Source organism: Mustela nivalis (assembly GCF_964662115.1).
Source record: "Mustela nivalis genome assembly, chromosome: X".
In the NCBI taxonomy this organism is placed as follows: domain Eukaryota; kingdom Metazoa; phylum Chordata; class Mammalia; order Carnivora; family Mustelidae; genus Mustela; species Mustela nivalis.
Window position 1 is genome coordinate 45,028,956 of NC_139040.1, and position 25,214 is coordinate 45,054,169.

Consider the following 25,214-nt stretch of genomic DNA (forward strand, 5'->3'; position numbering starts at 1 on the left):
ATGCTTAACAAAATAAGTCAAGCAGAGAAAGACAACTATCATATGATCTCCCTGATATGAGGAAGTGGTGATGCAAAATGGGGGCTTAAGTGGGTAGGAGAAGAATCAATGAAACAAGAGGGGATTGGGAGGGAGACAAACCATAAGTGACTCTTAATCTCACAAAACAAACTGAGGGTTGCTGGGGAAAGGGAGTTTGGGAGAAGGGGGTGGGATTATGGACATTGGGGAGGGTATGTGCTTTGGTGAGTGCTGTGAAGTGTGAAACCTGGTGATTCACAGACCTATACCCCTGGGGATAAAAATATATGTTTATAAAAAATTAAAAATTAAAAAATAAATAAATAAAAATTTTCCTAAAAAAAACGCATAGTATTAGAAGTCCTAGCAAGAGCAATCAGACAACAAAGAGAAATAAAAGGTATCCAAATTGGCAACGAAGAAGTCAAACGCTCTCTCTTCACAAATGACATGATACTCTATATGGAAAACCCAAAAGACTGCACCCCCAAACTACTAGAAATCATACAGCAATTCAGCAATGTGGCAGGATACAAAGTCAATGTGCAGAAGTCAGTGGCTTTCTTATACACTAACAATGTAAATACAGAAAGGAAAATTAGAGAATAGATGCCAAGAACCATAAGATACCTGGGAATAAACCTAACCAAAAAGGTAAAGGAACCTTACTTGAGGAACTACAGAAATCTCATGAAGGATTGAAGTAGACACAAAAACAAGGAAGACCACTCCATGCTCTTGGATCAGAAGAGTAAACATTGTTAAAATGTCTATACTGCCTAGAGCAATCTATACTTTTAATGCCATTCCGATCAAAATTCCACCAGTATTCTTCAAAGAACTGGAGCTAATAATCCTAAAATTTGTATGGAATCAGAAGAGACCCCGAATCGCTAAGGAAATGTTGAAAAACTAAAATAAAACTTCCGGCATCACGTTACCTGATTTCAAGCTTTATTACAAAGCTGTGATCACCAAGACAGCATGGTACTGGCATAAAAACAGACACATAGACCAGTGGAACAGAGTAGAGAGCCCAAATATGGACCCTCAACCCTATGGTCAATTAATCTTCGACAAAACAAGAAAAAGTATCCAGTCGAAAAAACAGTCTCTTCAATAAATGGTGCTGGGAAAACTGGACAGCGATATGTAGAAGAATGAAACTCGACCATTCTCTCACACCGTGCATAAAGACAAACTCAAAATGGACAAAAGACCTCAATGTGAGACAGGAATCCATCAGAATCCTAGAGGAGAACATAGGCAGTAATCTCTTCTATATCAGCCACAGCAACTTCTTTCAAGATATGTCTCCAAAGGCAAAGGAAACAAAAGCGAAGATGAACTTTTGGGACTTCATCAAAATCAAATGCTTCTGCACAGCAAAGGAAACAGTCAAGAAAACAAATAGGCAACCCACGGAATGGGAGAAGATATTTGCAAATGACAGTACAGACAAAAGGTTAAGATCCAGGATCTATAATGAACTCCTCAAACTGAACACACACAAAGTAGGCAATCATATACAAAAATGGGCAGAAGATATAAACAGAGGCTTCTCCAATGAAGACATACAAATGGCTATCAGACACATGAAAAAATGTTCATCATCACTAGCCCTCAGGGAGATTCAAATGAAAACCACATTGAGACATCACCTTACACCAGTTAGCATGGCCAAAATTAACAAGACAGGAATCAACATGTCTTGGAGGAGATGTGGAGAAAGCGGAACCCTCTTCCACTGTTGGTGGGAATGCAAGTTGGTGCAGTGGAGAACAGTGTGGAGATTCCTCAAGAAATTAAAAATAGAACTACCCTATGACCCTGCCATTGCACTACTGGGTATTTACCCCATATATACAGATGTAGTGAAAAGAAAGGTCATCTGTACCCCAATTTTTATAGTAGCAATGGCCACGGTTGCCAAACTATGGAAAGAACGAAGATGTCCTTCAACAGAGGAATGGATAAGGAAAATGTGGTCCATATACACTATGGAGTATTATGCCTCCATCAGAAAGGATGAATACCCAACTTTTGTAGCAACATGGACAGTCCTGGAAGAGATTATGCTGAGTGAAAGAAGTCAAGCAGAGAGAGTCAATTATCATATGGTTTCACATATTTGCGGAGCATAACAAATATCATGGAGGACATGGGGAGTTAGAGAGGAGAAGGGAGTTGGGGGAAATTGGAAGGGGAGATGAATCATGAGAGACTGTGGACTCTGAAAAAAAGTCTTAGGGGTTTGAAGTGGTGGGCGGGGGCAGGTTGGAGTACCAGGTGGTGGGTATTATAGAGGGCAGGGATTGCATGGAGCACTGGGTGTGGTGAAAAAATAATGAATACTGTTATGCTGAAAAAATAATGAATACTGTTATGTTAATTAAATAAATTTAAATTAAAAAAAGAACATAGTAGGAGAGATAAAAACCTTCCAGGACAAACAAAAACTGAAAGAATTTGCAAAAACACCAAACCAGCTCTACAGGAAATACTGAAAGGGGTCCTCTAAGCAAAGAGATAGCCTAAAAGTAGTAGATCAGAAAGGAACAAAGACAATATACAGTAACAGTAACCTTACACGCAATACAATGGCACTAAATTCATATCTCTCAATAGTTACCCTGAATGTTAATGGGCTAAATGCCCCAATCAAAAGACACAGGTTATCAGAATGCATTAAAAAACAAAACCCATCTATATGTTGCCTACAAAAATCTCATTTTAAACCTGAAGACGCCTCCAGATTTTAAATTGAGGGGGTGGAAAAGAATTTACCATGCTAATGGACATCAGAAGAAAGCAGGAGTGGCAATCCTTATATCAGATGAATTAAATTTTAAGCCAAAGACTATAATAAGAGATGAGGAAGGACACTATATCATACTCAAAGGATCTGTCCAACAAGAAGATCTAACAAATTTATTAAATATCTATGCCCCCAACGTGGGAGCAGCCAACTATATAAACCAATTAATAACAAAATCAAAGAAACACATTAACAATAATACAATAATAGTAGGGGACTTTAAAACTCCCCTCAATGAAATGGTACAGACAATTATAAGAACATACTATGAGCAATTCTATGCCAACAAATTTGACAAACTGGAAGAAATGTATGCATTCCTAGAGACATATAAACTACCACAACTGAACCAGGAAGAAATAGAAAGCCTGAACAGACCCATAACCAGTAAGGGGATTGAAACAGTCATCAAAAATCTCCAAACAAACAAAAGCCTGGGCCAGACGGCTTCCCAGGGGAATTCTACCAAACATTTAAAGAAGAACTAATTCCTATTCTCCTGAAACCGTTTCAGAAAATAGAAATGGAATGAAAACTTCCAAACTCATTTTATGAGGCCAGCATCACCTTGATCCCAAAACCAGACAAGGATCCCATCAAAAAAGAGAACAACAGACCAATATCCCTGATGAACACAGATGTGAAAATTCTCACCAAAACACTAGCCAATAGGATTCAACAGTACGTTAAAAGGATTATTCACCACGACCAAGTGGGATTTCCAGGGCTGCAAGGTTGGTTCAACATCCGCAAATCAGTCAATGTGATACAACACATCAATAAAAGAAAGAACAAGGACCATATGATATTCTCAATAGATGCTGAAAAAGCATTTGACAAAGTACAGCATTCGTTCCTGATCAAAACTCTCCAAAGTGTAGGGATAGAGGGCACATACCTCAATATTATCAAAGCCATCTATTAAGAACCCACCGCCAATATTATTCTCAATGGAGAAAAACTGAAAGCTTTTCCGCTAAGGTCAGGAACACAGCAGGGATGTCCATTATCACCACTGCTATTCAACACAGTACTAGAATTCCTAGCCTCAGCAATCAGACAACAAAAGGAAATTAAAGACATCCAAATTGGCAAAGAAGAAGTCAAACTATCACTCTTTGCAGATGATACGATACTATATGTGGAAAACCCAAAAGACTCCACTCCAAAACTGCTAGAACTTCTACAGGGATTCAGTAAAGTGTCAGGATATAAAATCAATGCACAGAAATTCGTGCATTTCTTTACATCAACAACAAGACAGAAGAAAGAGAAATTAAGGAGTCCATCCCATTTACAATTGCACCCAAAACCATAAGATACCTAGGAATAAACCTAACCAAAGAGGCAAAGAATCTATACTCAGAAAACTATAAATTACTCATGAAGGAAGTTGAGGAAGACACAAAGAAATGGAAAAATGTTCCATGCTCCTGGATTGGAAGAATAAATATTGTGAAAATGTCTATGCTACCTAAAGCAATCTACACATTTAATGCAATTCCTCTCAAAGTACCATCCATCTTTTTCAAAGAAATGGAACAAATAATCCTAAAATTTAAATGGAACCAGAAAAGATCTTGAATAGCCAAAGGAATATTGAAAAAGAAAGCCAACGTTGGTGGCATCACAATTCCAGACTTCAAGCTCTATTACAAAGCTGTCATCATCAAGACAGCATGGTACTGGCACAAAAACAGACACATAGATCAATGGAACAGAATAGAGAGTCCAGAAATAGACCCTCAACTCTATGGTCACCTAATCTTTGACAAAACAGGAATGAATGTCCAATAGAAAAAGACAGCCTTTTCAATAAATGGTGTTGGGAAAATTGTACAGTCAAATGCAGAAAAATGAAATTGGACCATTTCCTTACACCACACACGAAAATAGACTCAAAATGGATGAAGGACCTAAATATGAGAAAGGAATCCATCAAAATCCTTGTGGAGAACAAAGGCAGCAACCTCTTTGACTTTAGCCACAGCAACATCTTCCTAGGAACATCACCAAAGGCAGGGGAAGCAAGGGCAAAAATGAACTATTGGTATTTCATCAAGATAAAAAGCTTTTGCACAGCAAAGGAAACAGCTAACAAAACCAAAAGATGACTGACAGAATTGGAAAAGACATTTGCAAACAACATATCAGATAAAGAGCTAGTGTCCAAAATCTATAAAGAACTTAGCAAACTCAACACCCAAAGAACAAATAATCCAATCAAGAAATGGGCAGAGGACATGAACAGACATTTCTGCAAAGAAGGCATCCAGATGGCCAACAGACACATGAAAACGTGCTTCATATCACTCGGCATCAGGGAAATACAAATCAAAACCACAATGAGATATCACCTCACACCAGTCAGAATGGCTAAAATCAACAAGTCAGGAAATGACAGATGCTGGCGAGGATGTGGAGAAAGGGGAACCCTCCTACACTGTTGGTGGGAATGCAAGCTGGTGCAACAACTCTGGAAAACAGCATGGAGGTTCCTCAAAATGTTGTAAATAGAACTCCCATATGACCCAGCAATTGCACTACTGGGTATTTACCCTAAAGATACAAACATGGTGATTCAAAGGGGCACGTGCTCCCGAATGTTTATAGCAGCAATGTCCACAATAGCCAAACTATGGAAAGAACCTAGATGTCCATCCACAGATGAATGGATCAAGAAGATGTGGTATATATACACAATGGAATACTATGCAGCCATCAAAAAAATGTAATCTTGTCATTTGTGACGACGTGGATGGAACTAGAGGGTATCATGCTTAGCGAAATAAGTCAAGCAGAGAAAGACAACTATCATATGATCTCCCTGATATGAGGAAGTGGAGATGCAACATGGGTGATTAAGGGTGTAGGAGAAGAATAAATGAAACAATGGGATTGAGGGGGAGAGAAACTATAAGTAACTCTTAATCTCACAAAACAAACTGAGGGTTGCTGCGGGGAGGAGAGTTGGGAGAAGGGGTTGTGGACATCGGGGAGGGTATGTGCTATGGTGAGTGCTGTGAAGTGTGTAAACCTGGCAATTCACAGACCTGTACCATGGGGGATAAAAATACATCATATGTTAATAAAATAAAAAAATTTTTAAAAATCTTCTAATGGACAGTTACTTGTGCAATACATGTATTAACTTCACTGTCACTTAAATTCACAGAACAGTCTCTAGCTGAAAGAACAACTCTAGACAAGACCTAAGCTGGTGTTTCCTAAAACAAGAGCTGCATGGTGGTGTAAAGAGAATGGATAGCACAACATATAAAAATCATGGTCAGCAGAGCTGAAGAAACAAGACAGAATGAGGGGCTGAAACCGTTGCATGACTCCAAACTCCATTGAGTGTTTAAATAACAGATTCCTAAACATATTCTTCCCTTAACCAATCATAGAAAATAAACATATTATGTAAAACACTTCCCTATAGTTCTCAAGCAACAAGAACTTTCTGGAACTTTCTAGTATTTATGTGGCATAGGAATCATTAAAGTGATTTTGGTAGAAGTTTGGATGCTAAATTACATCTAGGATGTTCCCTTCAGACTTTCTCTAGACTAATATGAAAGTTATTTGTGTGTTTGCAATGGAGGTGGGGAGCAGAGAATGAGGAAGAGACTATATGAAGATGTATACAGAGATAAATACATTAGGCATACACAGATATATTTTCTGTTAAAGCTCTACATACTCTCCTCACATATATGTATGTTATGACAATAAATATATTTTTATTGACAACCTTTCATGTCAATAAAAATATACTTCCATAACATCAATTACCAATCAGATACACCCTATGCTATCATAGTTTTATCTATAACTATTTCTACTTAAATAGTGGAGAAATATGTAAACTATTTTGTATTTTCCTCATAACCCTGATTTGCCATGTCCTCTCTATTCTTAGTATTTTTATATATTTTCCAGATATATTTTATGTATATTTATATATAACTCAAATGCTATATATTCATTCATAAATATGTTTATTTAAAACCAGGTAACATTAGGGGGACCCGGGTGGCTCAGCATGCAACTCTTTGGTTTTTTGGCTCAGGTCATGATCTCAGGGTTGTGAGCTTGAGCCCTGTGTCAGGCTCCAGACTCAATGAGGAATCTGCTTCTGTTTCTCTTTCTCTCCCTCTCCCTCTGCCCTGCCCACCACTTGTGCTTCCTCTCTAAATCTTTTTTAAAAAATAAATAAAACTAAGTAACATTATATGTATGATTTTATGCATTTCTTATTTGTGTGTCTCAATCTGTGTATTTGCTTTTCTTTAATTTCATTGTTGTTGAACAACTGTGGACATTTGCCATTGTTTTTCACCTTTGATTTGTTTGTTAATAAAACATCACTGTTTTACTTAGATTTGTTTTTATGTCAGAAATATTATTTATATGCCACTAAATTATGTTTTGATTATTTCTTTCATTTTCTTTTTTTTAACGTTTTATTTATTTATTTGACAGACAGAGGTTACAAGTAGACAGAAATGCAGGCAGAGAGGAAGGGAAACAGGCTCCCTGCTTAGCAAAGAGCCAGATCCCAGGACCCTGGGATCATGACCCAAGTTTTTGTTTGTTTGTTTGTTTTTGTTTTTTTTACTGGTTTCTCAAATATGCAGATATATTCCTTCATTTATTTTGGTATCTCTGACTTCCACCTTAAACCTTTTACACATGCCTCTACCTGCCTTTTCTTTCTATGATATGGGGAGTTGGTAGTTAAAGCTTAGTTGAGGCAATACAGTGCCCTCCCTGTAGCCCAGTGATGTAAACAAGCCATTTCAATCACTAAATTAAAAACCACAGAATAGTTAATTACATGAACAAGGTTCAGTTCACATTCCTTAAGTGGGATTAATGAACCCAATATAACATCACTGCTTTAAGAAGACAAAATTATGGAAAACGTCTAGCCCATGGCAGGGTTTTGTCAATTTTTACATTCTGCAACATCCCACTTCCTTTCTCTCCTGTTAAAGAAATTAATTTGGCATTCACTTAGTAGCATTACTGTCAGAGAGAGCAGTGATAAGTGTAAAAGGAAGAAAGGAAAGTAATCATTGTCATAATGTATGACTGATATCTGGCGGCATTTTTTGTATTATGACACATCTATTATGACACATCACCAAATGGAACTAGGGAATGCGGAGAAAATTAAGTAACTACTTTGTTTTATTTCATGCACTATACTCTCCCCCCTTTTTACTGTTTGATTTAACAGCAGGCACATAATTTTCTATGGAGCTTAAGAGGGCATAATTAATTCCATAATTTAATAAATATTTGTTGGTGCACTGTTGTGGAAGGGAATGCAAACTGGTGCATACACTGTGCAAAACAGTATGGAGTTTCCCCAGAAAGTTAAAAATGGAGCTACCTTATGATCCAGCAGTAGCACTACTGGGTATTTACCCAAAGAATATAAGACTACTAATTTAAAGGGATACACGCACCCCTATGTTTACAGCAGCATTACTCACAATAACCAAATATGGAAGGACCCCCAAGTTTCCATTGATGGAATGGATAGAGAACATATATATACAATATATTTTTTATCATAAAAATAATGAAATCTTGCCATTTGCAATGACATGGATAGAGCTAGAGAGTATAATGCTAAGCAAAATAAGTCATTCAGAGAAAGACAAATACCATATGAATTCACTCATATGTGGAATTTAAGACACAAAACAAAACAAATGAAGAGAAAAAATAAGAGAGAGAGATACAGAGAGAGGAAAATCAAGAAAAAGACTCTTAACTATAGAGAAGAAACTGATGATTACCAAAGGGGAGGTAGGGGGGAGATGCTTTAAATAGGCGATGGGGATTAAGGAGTACACTTGTGATGAGCACAGGAAGTGTTTAATCACCATATTTCTCACCTAAAACTAATATAACACTATATGATAACTAACTAAGATAACAATAGAAACTTAATAAATATTTATTGAAAGCTATAGTCCAAATATAGGAAATTATAACTATCACACAGAGGTCAGGGGACTGCAGAATACTATTGTTAATTTTACATGTCCTCCAGAGACTCTGGGTGCAAGAGTTGTATAAGAATGCTAAAACCACCACAAAAATTCATATTTTATATCTTTCGGAGTCCATATAAAGATTGACTTTCACCCCCATTCCATTTTAAAATGTCATACAAATGTGTATCATTGGTAAGACCTAAACCATATTCAGAATCCTGCTGGCCAAGAAATCTGAGAAATATAATTCATAGGCTTCCAATTTTTGCAACACATGGGAGTGCATAGAAAGAGGTAGAAAGGCTTCCCAGTGTTAGCTGACAATATCAAAAAGGTCCTCTGAGTTTTATTCCTCTAACACTTCTGATGATTTTTTAACATACCAGATTTCCTATATTAAATCTTTTCTGTTTAAAAAAACCTAGTACAGGGCACCTGGGTGGCTCAGTGGGTTAAACCTCTGCCTTCAGCTCAGGTCATGATCTCAAGGTCCTGGAATCGAGCCCCTCTGCTCAGCGGGGAGCCTGCTTCCTCCTCTCTCTCTGCCTGCCTCTCTACCTACTTGTGATCTCTGTCTGTCAAATAAATAAATAAAAATATTATTTAAAAAACCTTATAAAATACCTAGTGCAGTTTCTCTTTTGCTGACTAAGTCCTGAGTCATGTATACTCCCCAAAGATTTTGATTGAATAGTTTTAATACAAGTGGATGGCGATTCATATTTTGAGAAGCAATATTTTTAAGGGCCCAATCAATGTTTTATTTAATATAAAACACATATGTAATGTAACACATATATTATGCATATCATATATAACTTGGAATACTATCTAATGAACATGAACCTTGAATAAATCAGATTCCCATCTCCTTCTCTCTTTAGCCTTGTCCTCCTCTTCTTTAATGAAAAAGTTGAAAATCATCAAGGATTTTTTAAAATTCCAGGATAAAGTCTAAAGTGGTAGTTTTGGGGCCCCACATAGTGGGTTCAAGGAAAGTGCTGATGGGGGTGAGGGCAGGACAGCCAGCAAGGACATGGATGGAACTTAAAGGGTATTATGCTAAGCAAAATAAGTCAATCAGAGAAAGACAATTATCATATGATCTCTCTGATATGAGGAATTTCAGAGATAGGGTAGGGGTCGTGTGGGGAAGGGAGGGGAAAAAATGAAACAAGATGGGACCCGGGAGGGAGGAAAAACTATGAAAGACTCTTAATCTCAGGAAACAAACTGAGGTTTGCTGGGTGGTGGGGGAGGAGGGATAGGGTAGCTAGGTTATGGACATTGGGGAGGGTATGTGTTATGGTGAGTGCTGTGAATTGTGTAAGACTGATGATTCACAGACCTGTACCTGAGAAGCAATGTTTTTGAGGGATTTCCTCCCCCTACACACAATATTGGAAGGGATAAAATTGCATTCCCTCTCTAGGCTTTCCTTGTCCTATTGGCTATTTCAGTGGAATATTTCTTGTGTGTGATCTATCCAGTAGATCTATCATTGCTTTGATAAGTAAACATTGCACTAACTTCCAGAAAGACAGGATAGAAAATTAGAGAAACCATTCAGTACCTCAGATAATTGTGGGTAAGTTACCGAACCACAAAACAGCAAAGACATATTCCTGAGAGCCCAGTATTCCAAGTCTTCAGATTTGCTAATCTGAAATGCAGTCAATACTGCCAAATTTTCAAATGCTTTTAGGAAACTTTTTCTTGGCATGAAATGACCCTTTGAAACATTGACAAGGAAGTAATAAACAACTTTAGAATTAAAAAAAACATTTCTGTGGGACAGACCTAGGGATTTAGGGACATAGCCTTAGGAACCACTGGTTCAAGACCTTGACTCTAGGACTCTACTGTGCTGGAGCACAAGTATTCAAAAATAAAACAAACTGTCTCTTGTATCAGAATGTTCCCAGGCTATGGAGAAAAAAGGAGCATAATACAAATATGCACAGGATATAGGTGCAGCACAGAGGAGGGTGGGATTAAGTCTAAGTGACAGAACAGGTTACTGGAGGAATGTATTATCTGGGTTTCAAGGAGTGTATAAGGGCTCATGAGACATGTGCTTAATGTGGGGAAAGTGCATTTCAGGAAGAAGGAACAATATATACAACATTGCATAATGAAATGACAGTATTCATAGGAATCTATAATTAATATTGCAGAATCATAAAGTAAGAGTGGTGAGGTGGGAGCCATGAAGGAATTGAAATCAGAGGAAAGGAGACCAGTAAGACAGAAGCCATAGTTCTGACAAGAGATGGTGACTTGAAATAGGGTAATGGAAATAAAACTGGAAGGGTGAATACCCAAGAGAAACTTTTGCACACAAGCACCAGGACACATATCCATCAATAGGGAAATGAATGGGGTATTATACAGCATTAAAGGTGAATGAGCTACAGCTACATAAGTGAATCTTAGAAACAAAATGTTTAGCAAAAGAAAAACGTCCCAAAATGCTACTTAGAAAAAGATACAAAATGTTCTGAATTTGAAAAGTAAAAAACATTGTTTAGGCATATATGTATGTAATAAAAATATACGTAACAAGAGCATGGAAATAGTAAATGTAAATCAAGATACTGGTTTCTTTAGGATGGCAGTTGGCGGAAAATGTTGAGAAGTTTTAAATTATCAGTAATATTCCAGCTTTTTGGTTGGGTACCAGATTCACAGGTTTTTACCATAATTTAAAAGGGCAGATGGATCGATAATCGTCATTTACGGCCCCAAGACGAAAATGTCATGACCAAATATTCTGTTTATTTCTGTTCTCTGTACTGAGGGCTGCAAGAAAGACATATTTTGGAGGTGAAATCGGTTGGTTTCCAGACGTATTTTAAACCTTAAATTGGTTTTAGATCAGCTCCTCCAAAGGAAGAGGCCTCACTGTGTGAGGCCCACGTGCTTTTACATCCCGCGCTTTTTGCCCTTTGCCCTTGGCCATCATCGCTTCCCCTCCAAAGGGAAACGGGTGACGCCAGGCGGTGGGGAAGGGGGAGGGGCAGCCCGCGGGTCTAAAGAGTTCCTATTGGTGGGGAGAAGGAGCGAGAACGAGGCTCGAGCCGAAGCGTGGAAAAGAGGGGTGAAGGGGGAGGGGCTAAACGGAAGGCGGGGCTAAAAGAGCTTAACGGGAGTGAGGCGCAAGTGCAATTGTCCGCGCGTCGCTGCGATGGCGGCGGCGCCGAGCACAGTTACGCCGCTGGCGGCAGAGTCTTCCCCTCAGGAAGCTACCGTCTCTGCCGCCTCCTCCTCCTCCTCCACCGCCTGCGCGGCGGCGGCGGTGGCGGCGGCAGTGATTGTGCCTGCCTCCTCCGCCACCTCCACCTCTGCCAGCCCGCCTGCCGGTGGCTGTGGCGACGGCGGCGGCGGCTTTGGCGGCTCCACTATGGCGGCGGCGGGGAGGGGGGGCAGTAGTTTTAAAGTAGACACCCGCCCTCGCCTCAGAGAAGGTGAGTTCCCGTCCTGGGCTGTGGGAGCGGCCCCATCTCCTTCGCTGCCTCTCTTCAGCCTGTCCGAGATCGGACTGGGCGCGGTTAGCCATCGCCCCACCCCCCACCTGCTGTGGCGCAGTAAAGGCCAAGCTCGCCCCGCCCCGCCCTGCCGTAGTAGCCCCGAGTGTGCAAGACGGACCGAAGCAGAGAGGGGCTTCCCTACTTCGCCCCCACAAAGGATGAAGGGGATCCCCAGGAAAAGGAGCTGCAGGTATTCACAAGGCAGGAGTTTGAAGGGAAGAGAAATACCACATAGTTTTTCTCCCAGCGAGGGTGCCTCAGTATGGTCTACGAAGCTGAGGTGCGGTTTGGTTAAAAAAAAAAAAAAAGAGAGAGAGAGAGAGAGAGGAGGCAAGGCAGAAGTGCTGTGGAACTGGACGGTCAGGAAAAGGGAAGGAGGACTGATGGAGAAAGGGGGCAGAGATTTTTTTAAAAGGCCGAAGAAATAAGTAAGAGGGAGGAAACCCCATTTGGTGAAATTCGTCCTGCAGTGTAGAAACTTGGAGCAGGGTATTTAAAGAGAAAGGAGGTTAGGAATCTGGGAAGGTTAGAGTGTATATACTTGAGCTTTAAAATAGGAGCTATTAGATTTTAGGATCATAGGGTCTGGTGGAGGGCGTTGTACTAAGAAAAGAATAAAGGAGTAGTGTGGTAAAAGCACAGGTTTCAGAAATCACTTTGGAGAGTTTTCTTTGGCTATTTGAGAGTGTGACCTTGTAGAGCAAGGTTTAGGGGCCCATCTCTGAGATGATTTTGATTTTAATAAGTGCTGTTGTACGTGCCAACACATACTACTCCTAACATAAAAAGATTTCTTGGCGATTTCAGTAATAAGTGGTTTCTAGTTAACACAAAATACTATATACTAGTAAACAGACTACTAATAGCAAACTGTAAATTTTGCCATTGAAATGTGTTTTAAAACAGTGCTTGAAAATGCTTCTTAGATTATTGAGACCGATTCCACTATAGAAGAGCTCAGGAAAGCATTTAGCCATCGTCAATTTCGTAATTAATTTCCAGTATTTGTGTGTTACCTTATGTTGCTAACTGGCCTCCAAAGTGAAAGATGTGGACAACAAAATGAAGTAGAATAATTTAAGTTCCTTTTTCTTTGGAGGACACCCCATTAAAATTACCCCATAAAAATGATTTTTTCTTCACATTTTTAAGTGGTACATCTCTCTGTGCTATTTCATAACCTTTCACACCTTTCACTTTGGAGGAATGGCAAAGCAGTAAAAAAAAATCCTTTTATAATATTGGTCACAGGCACATTACATAAATGCCACTTACTTAATATGGAAGTCAGAAATACACTGTGATAATGGTGATGTCTTTTTATTTATTAACTCTCTTATTGAAGGCAACTGTTGAAAGACTGTAGTGTCTTTAGTCAGTCTGGATTTGTACAGTTGTTTCAGGATAAAAATATGAAATCTGGATTTTTTTTGTTTTTATACCAAACTATGTATAACTAGAAAGAAGGAAAGAACAATTTTTAGAGGTGGTTGAGATCATAGTTCAATCTGGCTGTCATGGCCTTTCCACAGTATCTCCAGTATTCCAGTATCTCATGGATATCTCACGGAGCAAATGGCTTTTTGCCTGCCTTTGTGACTGGCTTGATTATAGTATCTTTGTATTTTTGTATATTTTGATGGCTTTAAGAGATTGAAATTCATAAAGTAGCATCAATACCCTGTAAATACTATTACTAGCTGGCAAAATGAGAGCTCTAGCATAGGTAAGTGGTGCAGTGAACTTAGATTCTGTTGTTCATATACTAGATTTTGTGACCCTGAACAGATCACAAACTTCCTGAATTTGGGTTTTGAAATTTCTGGAATAGAGGTTTTAGACCAGCCAGACTCCAAGGTTGATTTCAGATCTGAAAATATGAACCATGATTTTGCAGTTCTGCATTGATACTCTCGATGGCATTTCCATGGCTGTGCAGTAGGACAGTAATTTATAAGCCCTGAGAAACTTTGGCCATAGTTCCCATTTGACATTCAGTGAGTAATGAAATCGTGTTGTTAGTGTTGAGACCATTTACTAGGATGTGAAAAACCAAATATAATTGCTACCTAAAAGTTACCTCTTACCATTTCATTTTAGGTAAATATCCTTCATTAATGTTTCACTCCAAACCAAAACTCTTTTCTTTCCACTTAACAAAAGATAAATATGTGATACAGTACACTATCGAAGACATTGTTAGGTCTCAAAAATATTTTTGTTTAGGTATTTATAGAGACTATAAATGGTTGACAGTAGTACAATAATACGTAAAGGAGAAGAAAGAAAAATGTTGCTTAATGGTGTATCTTTTGCTTGTTTGTTTTTTGAGCCTTCATTAGGAAATTGGTCTAAACAGTGACAAAAAATTGTCAGGATTCCAGTTATTATAGGTCCACTTCAGATAGATCCATTAAAAGTGGTTTGATCAGGAGTTTGCTAAACTATTTTCAACTATAACCAACATCTTTCTTGGGGTTGATAATGAGCAAATGTTAGTGGAGATTAGAAATTGCCAAGCAGAGGAGATGAAAAGCTTTCAATGTTACAAATGGGAAATTGGGTAATAAAAACAAAACAAAAGAAATGCCAAGTAAATGGGCATATGACAAAACACATACCTACCCAGAATTCGTAGTAAGAGGAGTCACGAGATTTTATTGGACACTTCATTTTTCTTTTTTTTTAAAGATTTTATTTACTTATTTGACAGAGAGAGATCACAAGTAGGCAGCGAGGCAGGCAGAGAGAGAGAGAGAGGAAAGCAGGCTCCCTGCTGAGCAGAGAGCCTGATGCGGAACTCGATCCCAGGACCCTGAGATCATGAGCAGAAGGCATCAGCTTAACCCACTGAGCCACCCAGGTGCCCCAGGACACTTCATTTTTCATTCAATTCATTCAATTTCATTCAATTTTGAAAGTGTTAAAAAACATTTTCAAAAATGTTTAATGGCTCAAAAATGAACTTTCACCCAGTGTTGATGTCCCAATCATAGTAAAAATCAAAATGAAAACAAATCCCTTTTATTTACCTCTTCCTTTTAAGAAAAATAATTTTTTAAGTGGGTTGTGTTTTAGATTGGAGGACATGCTGGCTTTTTATTTAGTTAATAATCCATTTGCATAGCAATTACCCAACAATTACCTTTGTCTCCATATTATTCAGTAAAGTTTCAAGTGCACCATAAGAAAACCTAGTTAATGGCCTTTCCTTCATTTATTCAGGAATCGTTTATTTAACACTGTATGTGTGTGTGTGCCAGGCACTAAGTGATGAGGATATAGGTGGATTAGACATGGCTATATTAAAGAGCTCAATAGTAGTGCTTGATAGTAAAATTATAAAATGAATAAATAAATAACTGGGAAAAATACAATTTTAAATAACACTTGTCAAACTCTTAAACTATCAGGACTGCCCCATTGTTTATTATAAATCTGTATTCTGCCCATGGTGTCTTACATACTACAGGCACACTAAAACACATTATATTATAAATGCAGTATCTAAAAAAGGAATAATTAGCAAACTGTTAGAATTAATTTTTAATTCTTTACATTTGGCAGGGTGGGGCTGTCTGGAGCGAGGTTAATGACCACTTATTCGTTTTTGACCCCCTGTCCTTAATTAGGTGTCAATATATGATAATACTAAGCGTGTTGCCTCCTGTATTCATCACATATCTGTTAGGGTATGAACTTTGATTCTTTTCCACCTGAAACTAGACTTGGAGATCCATTCACATTTACTAACCTATTGGAATGAATGGCATGGTACTGTTCTGACACCAAGTAGTTATCATAGGATCAAGTAAATATACACAGGACTTGAATTCATTTTATAACTTTACAAACAGGCAGGATTCCAGAGATAATGAGCCACAAAGTGCTAATAATTATGAAGGTCAGGGACTTAGTTTAAATAAAGACAGAGTTAATACTGAACATGTAACTAGTACTCCCAGTTATTTCTTTAATTACGTTGTATTTTGTAATTCTTAATATGCTATAGGAAAGCCTTCATTATGTTTTTAATGTAACAATCTATGTAAAATAGCTAAACTTGACAAATTTATGGGTCAAGTACTAATCTTATAAACTGAGAAAGTAAGGATACTAGATAACATTATAATTGTTCATAATGCTCCCAGGTACAAATCTGCATTTCTGGCACAAATAATCTTTCTGAAGACTACTTAAGTGGGTTGTGACATTTAGGGGGGGAAAAGAGTTAAAACACCTTGGCAAGGTTAACATGTTCCATTTTCCACTTTAACTTAGTGTTGAGCCCTGTTTATCTTTCTATATATGATGGTATTAAAAAATTGTAAAGGTCAAATCAGCTATTAAAAAATCGTTTTAAGACAAAATGTTTGAGGGAGGCTGTCTCAAAAGGTGTAATCATGGAGAAAAAGCACATAAGCTCTTTGCAGAATTAAAATGATGATTTCTCTGGTTCATTAATACCTGACTACATCTGAGACGAATAGTAAAATTTATATTTATATTACTGCAGACAATTCTTCTGAGCTTTGCTCCATTCTTGTCACTTTATTAAAATAGGATGCAAAGACATTTTTTATGATGCTGGTTTTTTTGCAAGATCATTTGGACTGCGAAATTCCCACTTCAACAAAGCATTAAAGCAGTTAATAGCTAGTTATTGCCAAACACATCTGATGGGTTGTCTTGAGGAAGAAATTTAGTGTTTTGTACAACTAAATCTAATTGTCATGCAACAAATGCAAGTAAGATTCCTTTTTTAATTGTAGCCATTTATATATAGAATCATCTAATTTGAATAAGCTTAAACTTACCAAGATAACCAAAGAACATTTCATTGGAGTGAACAGAGAAAGTTCTTATACTTAAAACTGAAGGATGTTACAATCTTCCTTTCCTCAGAGATCCTGTATGGATTTTTTGTTTGTTTGTTTGGTTGGTTTGTTTTTTTTTGTTTTGGTTTGGTTTGTTTGTTTTTGAGAGAGAGAGAGAGAGCCTGCAGCCATGGTGCCTGGCACTTGGGGAGGGGTGTTGGTTAAAAGGGAGAGAGAATCTTAAGGAGGCTTCCCACCCAGTGTAGAGCCCAACACAGGGTTCGATCTCAGGACTGTCAGATCATGATCTGAGCCAAAATCAAGAGTCAGACACTTAACTGACTGAGCCACACAGGCACCCCAGATCCTGTATGTTTTTTAATTTCATTAGTGAGAGTGGACCAAATTGTAGGCATAGATTCATTATTTTTTTCTGACTCATGGCCATAAATATTTTTCTTTTATCACAAAAATCTATTACATCCTAAATTATCTGGTGTTGTCTAATAGTATTATAAGAAAGTTTCAAATAGGATAATTTGGATTTCACACTTATTTGCATTTTTGGATACAGATACAGAAGCTAAGGGTATTTTACTTTAGCATAATAATGCAATTATTCGGAGTAGATACAATCCAACAAAGTTCTCTAAAAATGAGTTTCTGGAAGTGAATCCTCTGTGCTTTTTGTATCATCAAAGTCAGATAACAAGCTGAATTGAATACTTTTGTACCAACATAAGAGATTCTAATCCACAGGATGTTAATTATTGGTACTTATATTTGTATTTCACTTATTTAAAAAATCCCTCAGCTGTTACTAATGCCTCTTCTCAGACTTCTGAAACTTTTTCATAGTCCAAATCCACCTGAGTCTGGAATCATGTAATTCAACTTCCCCAATCCTTTGTTTCCTGTGACCTCTTTGGGCTTTTTAGCTTCCTTACTTTGAAATGAGAACAGTAGACTAAATCAGTTATAAACTAGAACCAATTTTGCTGCATAAGGGACATGTGTCAATGTCTGGAGATATTTTTGTTTGTCACAGCTGGGGAGTGCTACCAACTTCTACTTGGTAGAGGCTGGGGATGGATGCTGTTAAATGTCTTACCATGCATAGAATAGCCCCTCACAACAATGAATTATGTGGGCCTAAGTGACAATAGTGCTAAGATTCAGAAACGTTGGACTAGATGATCTCTAAAATTACTCTGATCTGAAATAAAGTTATTGTAAATATGTTCTTCATTTATTTCACAGAGAGAGAAAGCGAGCAAGAGCAGGAACACAAGCAGGGGGAGTGGGAGAGTGAAAGCAGGCTTCCGGCCAAGCAGGGAGCCGGATGTGGAGCTGGATCCCAAACCCTGAGATCAGGACCCGACCCAAGGGCAGACACTTAAGGACTGAGCCACCCAGGCACCCCTGAAATTAAGTTATTATATATAATGTTAAGTAAAACCTTGAGCTACTGAATTAGTAAACAAGCATACTTTATCAAGTGATTATGTGTGTTAAACATTTTTTTAAATTTTGTTTCATTTAATAATCACCATGTCCTGGGAGAGACATTGTGTTTCTGTACTTTTTAGATTAAAAAAAACTACTGGCTCAGAGTGGTTAAACAATTTGCTCAAGGATATATAGTTAGAAGTAGAGATAGGATTTGAATCTATTTGACCAACTCAAAAGCTTATTTTTCTTCCTACTACCCACTGCTGTAGGTCATAGTTTTTTTGGCCCATTCCAAATTTTTACGAAAATTTTGTTTTCTCAAATCATGTAAACATTCCTGTAGGAAAGAAAGAAGGAGACTAAACACTTGAGAGACCTGGTGGCTCAGTCAGTTAAGTGTCTGCCTTCGGTTCAGGTCATGATCCCATGATCCTCCAGTTGAGTCCCACGTTGGGTTTCTTGCTCAGTGGAGAGCCTGCTTCTTCCTCTGCCTGCCACTCCCCCTGCTTGTGCTCTCCCTCTCTCTCTGAAAAGTAAGTAAAATTTTAAAAAAGACTAAACACTTTCATCAATAGAAAATTAGTTGATTCTTTCTCTCACCAAAGGCTAACACCATACAAAAATATAATCAAATTGTAGGATTGCCAGATACTTGAACTTTCATATCAGATCCCATTTATGGTTTGTCACAAAACCACTCTTTCATTTAAAATAACCCTTATGAAAATTAATTAATTAACTCATAATTGTTATTCAAGAGAGGATCACTTAGGTGATAACAGAAAAACAAAGGTTTATTACTTGCTCATGCATTTTCCTCTGAGTGATAGGTTGACTGCAGGGCAACTGCCTGCCCTTCATGCTGTGGTTGAGGGAGGAGAAGGTGCTTTTGTCTTTTATTTTAACTTTTTTCAGTATTTTATTACATTTCTTATTGTGGCCAGATATACATAATGCAAAACTGCCATTTTAAGCATTTTTAAGTGTGCAACTCAGTGGCATTAAATACATCCCTGTTGTTAGGCAACCTTCACCACTATCCATCTCCAGAAATTTTTCATTGTCCCAAACTGGAACTCTGTACTGGCAGGTCAGAGTTTTGCTATATGACCATATTTTTCCAACCTAAAGAATTTTCTGGTGTATCTGATTTCTGGAAAATAAAATATTTAAAAGATATTCTTAGTATGTTAACAGTTGACAACCTGAGGAACTGTACTGTTTATTGTGACCACAGTGGACAGCATTGCAAAGCTATTTTACTCTCTTAATATTCTGAATTTAAACAGGAGTATACATTAAACATTGGTTTTATTTCATCTGTTCCATATCCTTTAAGCTGTAACTCCATTATCAGCCTTAGTTCTCTTTCCATTTTGAACCTAGTTTTTGATAGTGCTTTCCTATTTCCTATTGCTTTTTTTTTTAATGGTAAAATGTAAAGAAGTGCTATCATCATGAGAAACTCCTGTGTTTCAAAGACCGTATATCCCAGTCTTCCTTTGAGAGTGCACCATTATATCACTAAGATCTTGCGATCAAGCTACACTAAGATGGGCTTTGATTCTGAGTATAAAATCTTTCTCCCCTATCCATATCTGTTTTCCAAATTTATTTTTTGTCTTTTCCAAATTTATGAGGGCATATAAAATTCATATATGTCATAGAATGAAGAACAGTTGAGAAGTACTATTCTAGGAATATTAAAGCAACATTGGAAGATATTTATCTTCCCATGTTCAAAGAACTTTACTTGCTGCAGATGAGGAATGAAGTCACACTTCACAGCATTTATTGTTTTGTCATTTGATATTCTAAAGTGTAATCTACTTACATTTTTAACCCTAGCTCTCCTAACTTCTAACTAAATTAGATTGGAAGATACAGGACCCTCTGCCATGAATTTGGTGTATTCATTGTCAGAAAAGAAAACTGATCCACTTATACCTAAATTATAACCAAAATAATACCCTAATTTGCTAAAAAAAAATTTATTGACACTAACTGTAATGACCAAAACATTATATTTAGTAATAGAAGTGCTGTGTATGTTTTTGCAAAAACATGCCTTGGAGAGAATCAATTTTAGGGTTGGGGCATAGATAAGAAAATGCAGATAATAGAGGAATAGGGGAAGAAATATTGGGACCTTTTGAATTTTTAGGCCCTAAAGTCTGTACAACTGCTTAAAATTTCAAATCATCTTTTGTGTTTCCTGATAGACTTATTATTTGGAAGGAGCTAAGATATTTGGATCCTTCTATAAGTGCCCCACCAAAACTTTGCTTCTCTATGTATTTGTATCTAAAATACAACATTTTCTTATTGATAACTATCAACCCGTATATGGTCAAGTACAAAGAAACTTTACAAATGGGTATCTGGAAGATTGTGTTATGTTCTTTGTCATATAGCTAGTTAATAGGGTAAAGGCTAATGCAGGCTCTCATTCTAGTGCTTTTTACAACTCTTACTGCTTTGGGAATTAAGAATCTCTATAAGCCATATTTAACAACCAACCAAAAAAACTACATTTGTTTCAAATTCTGACCAGTATATAAAGAGAAAAGATGTAAAGAAAGTGTAAAGAAGAAAAGGAAAAAGAGGAAGAAACAAATTGTCAAGTTTCTTCAGCTATTCATTCCTACCAGAATCAGTTCCAAAGCCCCGGTGAGAACATTTACTTTGTGAGAACACTTACTTTGTGAGAACACTTATTTTAGTTCATGGCATATAGTGAGTCCACAACAAACATTAGCTTCTGTTCCAGCCATCTTCCTCACAGCCAACATCATTTATTCACATGATCCCTCACTTAACATCTATTCCCTGAATTTGGCCTGTCCTCGAGGTCTTCCCCCTGAGACAGGCTGGGAATATCACCAATTTCCTCCCCCACTTTCAGAATTGGCTATATAGGTCATTTTTTTCTGGGAGTCTAAAAATCATGTCTCAAATGGTGGGGATGGGGGTATAGCGGGGTCTAAAGGAACATTTTTTAGCATCTCTTGTGAATTGGACATGTATTTCTTATATATGCCAAACCTAGAGAGGAAGTTTCTCATTTAAGACTTTGGCTTTTATTTTTATTTAATTTAATTTTTTTCAGTGTTCCAAGATTCATTAAGAACTAGCTCTCAGGGAGGCACCTGGGTGACTCAGTGGTTAATATGCCTCTGCCTTCAGCTCAGGTCATGATCTCAGGGTCCTGGGATCGAGCCACACATCAGGCTCTCTGCTCAACGGGGAGTCTGCTTGCCCCTCTCTTTCTGCCTGTCCCTCTGCCTACTTGTGATCTCTCTCTCTGTCAAATAAGTAAATAAAATCTTTATTAAAAAAGCAACTACCTTTCAGAGAAATCCTGGGCAGAATTAGGCACTTACTAACTATGTAACTTTGGAGAAATAGCTTGACCTTCCCAATCTTAAGGTATAACCTTAGAAAGTAGCAATCATTACATCGATGTCAAATTTAGGGGAAATGCAGTTTGAAGAAAATTTGGCAGTGTGGGATGCCCTCTGAAAAAACAATACCTTATCATGTATGATTGTTCTCAGCAAAAAGCCAGCTTCTACAAGCCTCCTGTCTACAAATTCAGGATCTAAAAAGATCTTGAAAGGCCAGAATTATTGGTAGAATCTAACAAAGGAGAACTTAAATGAGACAAATATAAGTGTATTGGGTCTTCTAGGGAGCCATAAAAATTTCTTTCCATGTAACTATGTCCTGGAGTGCAGACTTTAACTAGCTCAAGGTGAAAGAGAAGGTTGTATTTTAGTCAAAAGTTAACCTAGCATGAGCCAATAGTATGATATGCCCACCAAAAAAAATGGCAAATTAGGCTATATTAATAGAAGAGAAATATTCAAAACAAAGGTGAATACACTTAACACTAAGGAGCTGTATACTTAAAAATGGTTAAGGTAGTAAATTTTATATTTTGCATTCTCATTATAATAAAAAATGAGGTGATTATCTCATTTTACTAGTTTGTAGTTATTGTGACCCCATTAAGGGTGATTGTGCTTAAGTTACACTTTATGAATGGCTGGGATTTAGGAAAACTAGTAAGAGGACTAGAAATCATGCTACATTACAGAACTGGGGTCAATTCACAAAAAGATAAGGTGGGCGGGAATAAAGATGTACTGATTCTCTTAAAATATTTGAGGATTGCAATTTTAGGAGAGGGATTATACTTAAAATGACTTTAAGGAATAGAACTAGGACCAGTGGAAGCTCTGAGACAGTATGAGGCTCAGCAGTGATGCATGAGCATCACCAGGGAACTTGTTAAGAAAAAAAAACTGTATGTTCTTGGTCCCCCACCCCAGAACTACGGGAATAAGAAGTTCTGGGAATGGGACCCAATAATCAATTAATCTTTTAACAAGTTTCCAGGTGATTCTGATGAACGCTAAAGTTTGAGACCTGCCCCCCTCCAGGAAAACAGATTTTTCAGTTCAAGAGATTCAGCAACAAATCACCTGGAAAGCTTTAAGAAACGGGGGGGGGGGCAAGAAACTATGATGGGGAACCACTCTCAGAGATTCTGGTTAATTGGTCTTGATGGAGTCTGGGTATTGGTATGTTTTAAAAAAATAACTTGGAGACTTCAATGTGCAGCCAGGGTTGGAACTACCTTTGTGAAAAGTTGAACTGGCATCACTAGGTAGGCTGTTTAAGAGATTACCTGGGGGACCATATTTAACAACACAAATTCTTGGGCTTCAACTCCAGAGATTTATATAGATTTGAGGTCGTGCCAAGGAATACTTTTTTTCTTTCCTTTTTGTTCTTTTTTTTCCCAAAAATCATTTCAGGTTAGACTAAAGCACAGTTAGCTTGATAAGTATCATAGATGACAAAACCTGTATATCAATCAGCTTAGTCACCAAATAGATATTGGACAGCCATTATTTGTAAGGATCTGAGCCTGTCCTGTAGGGCAGTGATTCCCAACATGGTTGATTATCAGAATCACTTGTGGTTGGATTGAACCACCCACAGAGATTTTTAGTTCAGCATGTATGATTTTGGAAAAACTGCATGTGAATTTGATGTGATACCCTGATTGAGAATAATTTTTACATGAAGATTTGTACCTGAAAATTTGAATGTAGATTTTATCATATTTAAATTGATTAGGAAAGCATGCTATTTAAAGAAAATTAGGGTCAGTCCTCCTAAGTACATTTTAATCTGCATCATCATTCCAGTATCTTCTTGTTAAAATACAGATTTTTGTATATTTTAGTTTTTGATTCACTGAAGTCAGAACATCGGCACATTCTTTATATTACAGTCACAAAGAACACCCACTGACAAGTAATTGTGGGTGAATTTATTTGATTTAAGGTCAAAGTTCTGCTTCTTGCATCAGGAGCATTTTGTAAGCTTAAATGTGATAGATCTAAAAGCTTATCATATTCATAGCAAGTTCTAAGCTCAGGATTTAATGCCCCTTGGTTTTGATAGTTACGTCTCTTATGTCCATGTCTTCCTTTCTGTGCCTGCTGCCCCTTCTCTGGTTCAAGCCTCAATGACCTCTTGCCTACAACTGATTCCTAACTCTTACCCATATTTTGAGCTGCTTCTTTTCCATTTTTAATTTTTTATTTTTTATAAACATATATTTTTATCCCCAGGGGTACAGGTCTGAATCACCAGGTTTACACACTTCACAGCACTCACCAAAGCACATACCCTCCCCAATGTCCATAACCCCACCCCCCTTCTCTCAACCCCCCTCCCCCCAGCAACCCTCAGTTTGTTTTGTGAGATTAAGAGTCACTTATGGTTTGTCTCCCTCCCAATTCCATCGTGTTTCATTGATTCTTCTCCTACCCACTTAAGCCCCCATGTTGCATCACCACTTCCTCATATCAGGGAGATCATATGATAGTTGTCTTTCTCTGCTTGACTTATTTCGCTAAGCATGATACCCTCTAGTTCCATCCACATCGTCACAAATGGCAAGATTTCATTTCTTTTGATGGCTGCATAGTATTCCATTGTGTATATATACCACATCTTGATCCATTCATCTGTTGATGGACATCTAGGTTCTTTCCATAGTTTGGCTGTTGTAGACATTGCTGCTGTAAACATCAGGTGCATGTGCCCCTTTGGATCCCTACGTTTGTATCTTTAGGGTAAATACCCAGTAGTGCAATTGCTGGGTCGTAGGGTAGTTCTATTTTCAACATTTTGAGGAACCTCCAAGCTGTTTTCCAGAGTGGTGGCACCACCTTGCATTCCCACCAACAGTGTAGGAGGGTTCCCCTTTTTCCACATCCTCGCCAGCATCTGTCATTTCCTGATTTGTTAATTTTAGCCATTCTGACTGGTGTGAGGTGATAACTCATTGTGGTTTTGATTTGCATTGCCCTGATAATTAATGATGTTAATTATAGTTATTCTTAACTTGGACAAGCAATTTTTTAAGAAAGCCTCTTTAGTGCATATAGAGATACTGAAAATTAAGCTTAGTTGAAGATATCTGACATAACTTTTAAAATAAAAATCTTTACATGTGCCTGGGTGGCTTAGTCAGTTAAGT

At 37.7% G+C, this 25,214-nt stretch overlaps 1 protein-coding gene across 6 annotated transcripts in view; it reads left to right on the forward strand.

Annotated features, from left to right (window-relative positions):
- The first annotated feature begins 11,989 nt into the window (after positions 1 to 11,989).
- The window catches only part of ZMAT1 (zinc finger matrin-type 1), a 35,801-nt gene continuing 22,576 nt past the window's right edge, over positions 11,990 to 25,214 (forward strand). For 5 of the 6 annotated variants that reach the window (XM_082717153.1, XM_082717156.1, XM_082717157.1 and 2 more), the window contains exon 1: positions 11,990 to 12,320. In XM_082717153.1, coding sequence (XP_082573279.1) covers positions 12,041 to 12,320 — 280 coding nt within the window. In that variant the 5' untranslated portion in view covers positions 11,990 to 12,040. The other variant, XM_082717158.1, reaches the window with a different exon arrangement.